Source organism: Staurois parvus, unplaced genomic scaffold, assembly GCF_062004578.1.
Source record: "Staurois parvus isolate SC_StPar_1 unplaced genomic scaffold, SC_StPar_1.0 ptg000024l, whole genome shotgun sequence".
In the NCBI taxonomy this organism is placed as follows: Eukaryota; Metazoa; Chordata; class Amphibia; order Anura; family Ranidae; genus Staurois; species Staurois parvus.
The window spans coordinates 1,962,277-1,973,253 of NW_028317820.1; the positions used below are offsets into that span (position 1 = coordinate 1,962,277).

Here is a 10,977-nt window from a genome sequence, read left to right on the forward strand (position 1 = left end):
AAAGCAGACTTCTAAGGTACCCACACTGAGCAACAATATCCATAAAACATGAATTTATCAATAGCATAAATAAAATATATTTAAAAGGTTTCCATAGTGTACAAAATTAATCACATCTTGGATATACCCCAGTTTAGATCCCCCTCCACCAGTACCTCTTACCTCTCTTAATATTAATTAACTCCTTTCATTACTCAGTAGAATATGCTAACATGGCTTTGGAGTAGAGTTCTACTCAATGCATTTCTTAGAAAGTTAACTGTACATTTTTTTTTTGTTACTATAATTTTTATTGAAATTCTAATCAATAATAACAGAAACACAATCTTTCACATAAACTTCAATTACTTGTCTCTCTGTTCCTAAATAAACAAACCACAATCCACATCCAAAGAGACCCGCCTATACATTTATATAAATGAAGAATCCCCCTATGGGACTTTAATGCAGCAAACATATCATTACACATGTACTCAAGGGGAATCTTTTTAATCATATACTTTATTACATAGAAGTATTTGTAAAAGATACATTATCTTTAAAAACATTGGCTCTGATAGATATTGCAAGGATATTTTCCTTCACATTACAACAAAACTCCCAAAGGTTAGCCCAACGTGTTTCAATCATTCAACTTTTTTATCTTCAGGGGGCATAAATACAAGGAGAATTTCTAAATAAACATATTAGGAATAGGTGGTTATTTGCATATAAGAAATGTATCAATAACATTCATATAATTACCATTTTGATACTTAAGAGGGAATTGAGCAATCAATATTAATCAGAGCAATCATAAAATACTGATATCCAAGATGAGGCTGCATGGTCCAAGATTCTGATGGCATGAACCATCTGAAGGACAAGGGTGGTCAAATATCCATCTCATAATGCTGATGGCAACAGGTTCTATGCAATTGTTTCATTGAACTGTAGAGATGTCCCAGATCCCAATGGACCAAAACTGTATCTAGCTATTTTGTCAAACTGTCCAAGATAGCATGGGGGACCACCTTCAAGAAAAGCCTATACATTTAAACACTCTAATAAAGAGACTTATTTTATCAACTCTTCCTCCATAAATTCAACCCCCAAACCAGTCAGGAAGAAAAAAAATGGGGGGTTAATATAATATAATTCTCTCCCTCATTTCCCAACTGTGAATTAATACACTCGTCCAACCTATACATGTGTTTGCGTTTAGGGGTGCGGTAAAAGTTTTTAAACTTATTTTATTTATTATAATGAATTAAAACACTATTTTTTCATTTAACTTTATTGCTATCACAAGGGGGATAACAAGCATTTTCATAAAATATGATGGCTTTGGCAGGTGACTGGTCCTCTTTATGGGGACAGCAGTAGTCTATTAGACCCCCAATGTTTTCCCTGCCCTCCAATGCAGCTAATCAAGCACAGTGTTGACATTACCAGCTTGCTTGGTAGAAAACCAAAACCAATGAAAACAGAAAGCATACTCCTTCTTCCTTGTCATGTCCCTCCACTCCTAACACCGCCTGTCTCTGGCACACTACAGGAGGGATAATAAAGTCACCAATGTTTAAAAGGAATTCGTAGCAACCAAGGAGGTGGTGGGACCTCTAGTGACCTCTTGTAGAACCCCAGATGAGACACCCCGATATACTATTTAATTGATTCATCATTCTATCTATAATTTAAAAAAATTACATTTGGCTAGAGTCCAATCTAAGATGAACATCTATTTGCTCCCTTTTGAAAGTGTTTTATTATATATGCTCAATGAGTGAAAAAAAAGCATATTGAGCAATAATCCAGAACTAGATTCCCTGCTTGTTTTGCATCTTCTCCTCTGCTGTTTACTTTCAAATTCTAAGGACTACATATTCCATGGTACCTTGTTGCCTGCAAGCAGTGATTCCTGTACTGACTCTGCCTCCTGAAACTCCTCCTCTCAGCACCTCTGTAATTCAGAAGGCGGAATGATCTGTGAAATGTGGGACACATCAGTGCTACTCACGGGGCATAGTGAATACGTTACAGAATTCAAGGAGGTAAATGTGTGGTATCCTTCACAAAGTACATTTACAAACTCCTATTGGTATGATGTACAAAAGTACTTAATATTAATAGGAGTAGGGTAGAAATAATTAAAAGAGACTGTGAAAATGCCTAAGTGTGATATACGTTTTTTAATTTTGACCATAGATATGTTTTAAGGAGAGTAATTGGACTTCCAATTCTTGTCTTGGGACTACAAAATGATTAGCCTTTATACTGTGGAGATGCAGGAGTTGGTGGGTATGAGCAGTTTAGCAAAACTGGAAACTGGGCAGGGCTCACACCACTCAGACCAAAAAAATGTGTCAGATCAACCGGTATTTGCTGTACTTGTAGGGTCTTTAAAGGGATGGAACATAGGAATCGGTGCATATGTAGATTTACTACATTTTTTTTTTTTGCTGTGACATGCACTTTAACTTCTAGCTGCCAGAGACAGCACTCAGCAGAGATTCACAACTAACCTTTTTCAAAGTATGTTGTTGCTGGTCTTGCTTTTACATATGGGGTTGATTTAATACATTTAGAGAGTTCAAAATCTGGTGCAGCTGTTCATGGTAGCCAAACAGTTTCCAACTTCAGCTTGTTCAGTGAAGCTTTGACAAAAAACCCGGAAGCTTCTATAGAGAGATGCACCAGAATTTGCACTATCCAGTTTTAGTAAAGTAACCCCATAGACTTCTAGAGTCCTGATGAAGGGTGACACAGCCTTGCCCCCAAAACATGCTGGCTTACTGATTTTTGGAATAAAATGATGTGCCCCTTTGATTCACCCTCTGATCCCTAGATAGTGAGCTCGGAACTGGTTTACATGACACTGCAGGATTTTCTACGATTTTTCAGTTTCATTATTTCCTTCTCTCTGGCCTTGTTCTGTTTCTTCAGTTCTTCAGTCTCTCTAATCTTCTGGTCAAGTTCTTCTTGTATTCTTTTATTTGCAGCCTCAAGTTTTACCCCCTTTCTCTCAAACTGTGTAACTTTGTTTTCAAGTTCTATCACCATTTTGCTCTCAATAACATCCATTGCATTCTTTAGATACTCTAGGTGAAGATCCTTAATCCGATTTTCTGATATCCGTCTATCTGCCTCTTGCAGGCAGGTGTCCAGGAGCACCAGAATTCTGCTCTTTGTCTCTGGGTTCCGCTCACAGGGTTCCATTGTGTAATTCTCTATCTGAACGATGTGTTCTGCTCCAAGTTCTTTGAATTTTCTGTGATGGATTGCTGATTCTGCACTGTGACCTTGAATCTTGGTCAAAACAATAATTGGATAGATGCCTAAAAGATAAAATGATAAGCAACAGTTAATGACCTCCATCAGTCTAATATTACAGTATTTACATTAAGCGGAGTTCCAGTCACTCTGTAAAATAATAAAAGTCAGCAGCTCCAAAAACTGTAGATGGTGACTTTTGCAAAAACAGCCACTCACTTGTCCCACGATCCCATGGTGTCCTCCCCGCAGCCGGTTTCACCGGCCGTCCCATGCTCCCAGCACGAGTATCTTCAGTGTGGGCACCCGCATGTGACGGCTTGTGGCTTCACTGCCAGGTGCCCACTGCGCATGCGTGAGTAGCGCTGTGCTTTATGAATGGTCCCGTAGTCTTCTGGGACCTGTCAAGTGTCCCAGAAGACTACAGGGAGGAGGGAGGGAGGACAACTTCTGCTTCCGATCACCTAGTCAATTGCAGCAGAACTGGGAGTGCGTATCTGTCAACTTCGGGTACCTGCTCCTCAAAGGTGCCAATCTTTAATGGGGAGCAGGGGACCAGTCTTTAAAGCGAAACTTTCCTTTTTGGGTGGAGCTCCACTTTAAAGAGATCCTGACACCATCTTAAAAAAGTTTATGTAAAAATGCAAGACTTTTAAATGCTTACTTGCAGTGTTTTTTTCCTGTTGTAAATTATGTTTTATTCCCTTGCAATGTGCCTTTGAGCTTGCTTGATAATATGACAATTCAAGAGAGAGTCAATTCCCTAGCACATCATAGCCCTGGTCTCTTCTGGGAGAGTATAAATACTCTCTGTGCTGGCCCAGCTCCTCCATCTCCCCACATCCCTACATACCCTTGAAAGTAGCAGCTTGGGGAAGAGCGAACTGGAATACTATAGAGAGTCATCTGAGTTGACTGGGGCTGCTGACTTTATATCCAAATGGTAGTGCCCAGCAGCAGTCTCGGGGTTTTTGGATATCTACACAACTTTTTTAAGGTACACAGATTCTGCAGTGATTTTTAAAGGTAGATAATATGCCTAAAATGTGTTAAATGCAGATACAATCTACTGCAAAATGTTAGTTGAACAACAAAAAACGATATATTTGGGAGGAATGCAAATACTGAACATTACATTGATTTTTCTTGCATGGAATTGTTTTTTGTGCGCGTTTTAAGAGCAATATGCCCAATACAATGGTAAATACGTGCTGTTGGGTGGAACTAATTTTACTTCCTATCCTGTAGTCACAACAGTAAGTAAGAGGAAACCTCTTCAACATAAGGTAAATCCACTCTTAGACACTATAGAAATGTCACCAGGACAAGTGTCTCCTATCTTCCTGTTCCAGTGATAATTCAAAATTTTGGATCTTCCCTCACTGTAAGTTCTAGAGGCACGGTCACAAGGACAAACAGAGCGGGTGAATCTTTCTTTTGGGAACACAGCCAGCAATTAAAAACATGACAGAGGTTCTAATTCTTCCACATTCTATCCAAAACCTAAAAAAATTTTTGGATACATTTTAATAAGTGTCTGGACGTTACCCTCTGAAGGTCTGTTACTTGTTTTCCCATTGTGGGCTGTTGTTCTCCCAAAATCTGTCAAGGCTTTAAATAATGCAACTTCTGAGTTGTTCTAGTAAAACCAATAGATTGTGTCTGCTAAGACAACCTTTAACATCTTCGTGTGTCTTCTGAGAAATCTTCTACAAGCGAAGCAGAGGCTGGGGTCTGAAGTAAAGTTGTGAGCAGCCAATACTATCATCAGCATCGTTCTGCGATTCTTCTTCTCCTAACCAGGGCCTCTGTGCTAAGCCCAAGTCCTGCTGACAACTAGAAAATGAAAAGAGGGTTTCTTGCTAATGACATGATACTTTACCCGTGATTCTGTGGGCGTTTCTTATGAATGGTTCCAACTCTGCATATCGTTCTTCTGTAACCAAATCATCAGCGCTAGGGCAATTAAAAGAGAGGAACATGTTAGAAAGACTTCCTAACATTGCAGTAATGCTCATTTGACACATGTAAAAACTGTGGAAAAAAACACTTCAAATTCTTTTTCCTGGCCTGGATTAAAAAAAAAATTTAATTTAAAGTGTTACTAAAGCCACAACAATAAAATCAGTCTGTATATGCCGTAAAGCATGCTTGTTAAACTCATTGTGCAATTTAAGGGGTTAATCCTCTGCCTTGTATAAAAAGGCTGTTTGATCCTGTCTTCTCTGATCCTCTCCTTCTACTGTCCCCAATCCATCTGCTGATAGAACAGAGTTCTAGGAGTCACTTTGGGAGAGTGCATGTGATCAACACAGGACCAATAAGTGCTGTCCAGATGATCAGGGATCATGCAGCCTCATTGGACAGTACAGAGCATAATGAAAACTCCTCCTACAAGCTTTAACCAGTGCTCTGCTGAACACTGATAGAAGTCACAAGACTGCTATATACTGCTGATGAGAAAAAGTATTTAGCAGTTTATATTTACTAAAATAATTGCATCTCCATGTTGTGTGTACTGTGGGAGACCAGATATAGTAAATGCAGGGTCCGGGGAGACCAGATATAGTGAATGCAGGTTCCAGGGAGACCAGATATAGTGAATGCAGGGTCCAGGGAGACCGGATATAGTAATTGAAGGGTCCGGGGAGACTGGATATAGTGAATGTGGGGTCCTGAGAGACCAGATATAGTGAATGCAGGGTCCAGGGAGACCAGATATAGTGAATGCAGGGTCCGGGGAGACCAGATATAGTGAATGCAGGGTCCAGGGAGACCAGATATAGTGAATGCAGGGTCCTGGGTTTAGTCACACTTTAATTGGCTGTTGTGAACAGCAGATCAATAATCTTTTTCCAGATTTCATATCTCAGTCATGTCATGTCCAACCATTCCCTAGTGTAGGGCCAAGGAATGAGCAAGAGGGTCAAAGAGCAAGAAAATGTTGCTTTCGATGTGGGTCCTTTCTCAAGGACCCTCCTATCATAATTCCTGTCTTCCCCCCACAATGTCTGTCATTATAAGATTTAGCAAGTGTGTGTGTTTGGGGGGGGGGTGATGTAAACCTCCCCATAGATGGTACACAATTCGGCCAGTTCAGCGGGAACTGGATGAATTTCCATCTATCTGTGGCCATTCCCACTCTACCCCTGTTGAGCAGGACTGTTGAAAAGTGTTTCTCGATTAGCCAGCTGCCGCCGCTTCTCGGTGTGTTCTGGCAGCAGAGGAGACCCGCTGCAAGAATGCAATAGGACAGCGTGGAAGATTCCTCCATCAACCTCACTTTTGTGGCTGGAGGAATCCATTTGGTAATTTTTTTATCAGTCCTTTGGCTGATAGGAAAAAAAATTAAGTATCTGTGGCCAGCCTAAAACAACCTAGATAGCACACACAAATTCCAGTGTTGAGACTGAGATGGGCTACTGCAGCAAGGAACAGATATCCCACCAGCGGAGATCTGGGGAAGTGAAAGTTGTTTGGTCTATTGGCTTCCATCAAAACTGAACCCCTGGGATAAGGGTACAGTCAGGGGGGGACTGGTATTGGGTGTAGGGAGACATACACCTCTGAGACCAGTGCTAATAAAGATATGTTTGGTTGCTAGCCCTGAGTGGAGATACGGTACCTTACTCTACTATACTATATTCAAATGTTGATCAAAGTTAGACCTGCAATCAACCAGCACATGCTGGCCAAATTCTGGAAAGCTGATGCAGAAAGATGTAAAAAGGTGTTTCTCAGAAAAAAAAAAGAATCACCTACCTTTCACCATGTCCACCAATCAATACAGCACCAAGGCATTCTTTGCATGGTAAACACTCTTTAATCTACAGAAATCTGTCGCAACCATCAAAAGGCTAATTGGCTGTGTTGGTCCCTCTAGCCAAAAGTTGCCAGTTCCCCCCCCCCCCCCCCGAATGTAATACAGTTTTTAGATGTGGCCTTTGGAAGATGCAGTTACCTGTAAACAAAGATTGGAATAATCACCTCCTCATTCTGATACATGAAATCAAGAGTGGCATTTAAATACTCCCTAACACTTCGATCCCATTCCACCTTATCCCGGCCTCGAAGATGACCTATAAAAGAGAGATAGAAACATACTGTATGTCAAACATGCCTGACTAAAATGACACATTTTCAAAGAGGACTTTGGGGTATTCTTCTATGATCAATAACTAAAGAATATGTAAAGCCACCATTTCATATTCCTGATATGTGCCTGTTGTACCATGTACTTGTATTAAAAAGTATCCTGTTCTCTTTTTTTTTTTTTTACTTCCTTTGTGTAAAATTCCTGGTGTTCCTGCCAGTGCCTCTGCTTTCCTGATGTAAACTGACCACACTAGGCAGGAGAGCAAAGGCCAGTAATAGATTGGGGTAGTTTCCGTCTGTTTGTATTGTTGATATACTGGTGAGGGGGTGCACTGGACACCTTAGCTGCCATTGTGCTATATGCTGGGAGTCCAGTGCGCCCTGGGCCTTTGACCACTTGCTCTCTAGAGGATCCGCCCCCTTTCTGACCAAGCTATTTTTTTGCGTTACAGCGCTGCGTTATTTTAGCTGACAATTGTGCTGTCATGCAGCGCTGCACCCAAATGAAATGTATGTCCTTTTTTTCCCACAAATAGAGCTTTCATTCTGTGGTATTTGATCGCCTGTGCATTTTTAATTTTTTGCGCTATAAACAAAAAAAGACCATTCTGACCGACAATTCTTAAAAAAAATTAAATTTTTTTACTTTATACTATTAAACATGTCCAATAAAAAAATATTAAAAAATCAAATTTCTTCATAAATTTAGGGCAAAATGTATTCTGTTCCATGTCTTTGCTAAAAAAAAAATCTCAATACGTGTAAATTAATTGGTTTACATGAAAGTTATAGCGTTTACAAATGGCTGTATATATACTGGGATTTTTTTTTTACATTAGTACTGTACTAATGACACTGGGCAGGAAGGGGTTAGCATGTGGGGCCATCAAAGGGTTAACTGTGTGCTGTTTCACAGTATGCTGTATATGTCTGTGCTTTCTACTGTAAGCACACTGCTTTGTATGACTGTGCTATGCACAGCCATACAAAGCAGTGTGCAGGAGCTGAGAGGGAGGAGAACTGTATTGTTTACATACAGTTCTGTCCCCCGTCGGTAATACTCGACGATTACCGGGTGTCGGTGAGTAATCACTGGCTGGTACCTGGTGAATGACAGCCGAGGTCATGAATGGCGGAGCGGGTAGGGCGTATATATACATGATTTTGTGCACCCGTGTCACCCTGTAGCAGTATTTCTGCTATAAGGCAGACAAGAAGTGGTTAAAAAGGGATAGGCTCCCTCCAGGCTCACCTGCCCTCAGTCTATCCATTATTATACATGTGCTTCTACTATGGAGGTTCTCAAAATTATAGAGTTAGGACTGCAGAAAATATCGGGGTACCGTGACGAGGCTCTGCAGCTTACGTATGTATTTGCAAATGTGTGCAAACTAAGCCCCTGTTTTTAGCGCAAACTGTTAGGATTTGGGTTGCAGGCCGGCTGGTAAGTTGAGCTGGGAATTTTTATTTTTTGTTATTTTATATCCCGTACCACTGGCTACAGGATGTCTTCCTTGGACGCGCAGAGTTGGTCTTTCATGTAAGTGGATGCTATTGTCTCTAACAAGGTGTCATTTTACTACTAATTGGAATTTTCTGCACTTCCTTGCTTGTTCCACAGAGGCTGTGTTCCTGTTATATTGAACCAAGCAGAGTTTTTCTGCTCACTACTGCTGGCCTTCATGTGCAACTGACGCTGGTTATTTTTGCACTTTCCTTTTTCATTTTAGATTAAAGTTGGGTAATGCCCTTCGATGGGAGTAAGCAATGTACTTATCTCCTGAAGCCTGGGCAAAAAAACCCCCAGAGAGGGCATCATCCTGGCCTGCCTTGTTGCTAGGACGTTGCTAAGACACTCCCAGTTGTTACTGCTTACATTCACCATCACAGGGGCAAGCTCTCAACCCCCACCCATGCATAGTTTACTAACCCATATGCTGAAGCATCTCTGAGCTCAGAGCTATTGGGACAGGAGAGAGGAAGTGCATGTGAGGGAGTTTGAATCAGAGAAAGAGATCACTCCTGTGATGGTGGGGTTGAGCAGTCACAGCTGGGTGTGTCTTAGCAGTGCTATCTCAAGGAGTTTTCCGTCCAGGCTTTGGGAGGTACATAAATGGCCTACACCTATAGCAAGGGCAATATTCAAAGTTGCTCAAAGCTGCAGAGTTTGTTTTTATCTGTAGGCGCCCTTTACCTGCATAAGCAGTGTTTTTTGTAAAGGTGAATTAACCCTTTAAACACATGGGATTTGGCTTATTGAGCTTTTCAGAGCTTTGACCATCAAACTACAAATTGCTCAGATTTGAATTGGGGCTAAGGGGTGTATTAAAAAAAACACAGAGGTATTAGTCCTGTGAAATTGTGTGTACATTCATTCTGTTAAAACACCAGCAAAATAATGTTACCAGGCTATTTTCTCTCCAGGTTGCATGTTCTTCATTCACAGGAATAGCATGGATCATGCAAATACCACATTATGACCACTATATGGAGCCGATGATCATAGGAAATAAGTACTTATTTTTATGTGATCCTTATCTTCATCTAGTGGTTCTAATATTTTTTTTTCTGATTCACACAATTCTCATGAATGAAAAATATCTGACCTGAAGATAAAATAACAGTAACAATCCATTTTGTTGGTATAAGCACATCATTTTTATGAATACACCCCTATGAGTCTTCTTTTTCAGACTTTATTTTTTTTGTTTTTTTTTGTTTTTTCATCAAGCCTTAGTCACCCTTCAAAGTCACTTACAGAACTGTGCTGTGATCTCCACCAGCTCTTCCTTGCTCATTTTGTTCACTCCTCGGTTATCAGTGATGACAATTTTATCTGCCAGATGAAAATCTTTTCTCTCCATTGTGATGGCTTGATTGGATTTCCCAGCTCCGGCCACATTCTTCAGTTCTCCGTCTTGGACCACACACACACATGTGTTAATAAGGGAGGACTTGCCATGTCCCGGCATCCCAAACAGCTGTAGGCACACCCTCCCACACCTGCCACCAGGATTATAGGTGCGGAGCCTCTCCAGGATGTCACGGTCAACAATAGGGTCCTGCATGGTTCCTGGACCCACACAAGCAGAGGAGTTCCAGAAAGCTGAGTGTGACAAGAAATATCAAACAGTAATAACAAAACTTGCATAGAGAATCTAAAACATCCTTGTGGAAACCGTAACCGTAACCATAACTGATTCCAGGGTAGTCATATAAGTGAAGCCACAGCTTTACTGCCCAGGATATGGATGGTGCTAAAAGTATGGCACTTCTATCACAGACTTCTTACAAAGGAAATGTTCCTTAGAACCTAACTCCAGAAAAAACAAATCATTTCTCTTTGAATAGGGAAGGTTTTTATGGTTATCATTGTCCAAATTGGGGATTGTCAGTAGAGGAAGTAATAGCGAATCTCTCCAAATTAGTCATAGACAAAAAGCAAAAGCACGGTAGAGAGAGGAAAGGTTTTGAACTTTTGAGAAGGTTTTATTGCTGTCCAAGTGACAATCGTTCCCATCTCATTTCTTCAACCGATGTTACAGGCAGTGAGGGAAATTCTCCCCAGTGGGGTCATAGACAGGAAAAAAAACTTGGCAGAATATTTACCTTTTCCTGATTCTATCCAAA

At 40.7% G+C, this 10,977-nt stretch overlaps 1 protein-coding gene across 1 annotated transcript; it reads right to left on the reverse strand.

Annotated features, from left to right (window-relative positions):
• Nucleotides 1-266: 266 nt before the first annotated feature.
• On the reverse strand, nt 267-10,671 carry LOC149472069 (uncharacterized). Its single transcript, XM_089693559.1, has 4 exons — nt 10,106-10,671; nt 7,214-7,331; nt 5,135-5,208; nt 267-3,317 (listed from the first exon to the last, which is right to left on the reverse strand). Exons 1-4 carry the CDS (start codon nt 10,413-10,415, stop codon nt 2,848-2,850), a joined length of 972 nt encoding a protein of 323 aa, XP_089549685.1. The 5' UTR covers nt 10,416-10,671; the 3' UTR covers nt 267-2,847.
• Nucleotides 10,672-10,977: the final 306 nt, after the last annotated feature.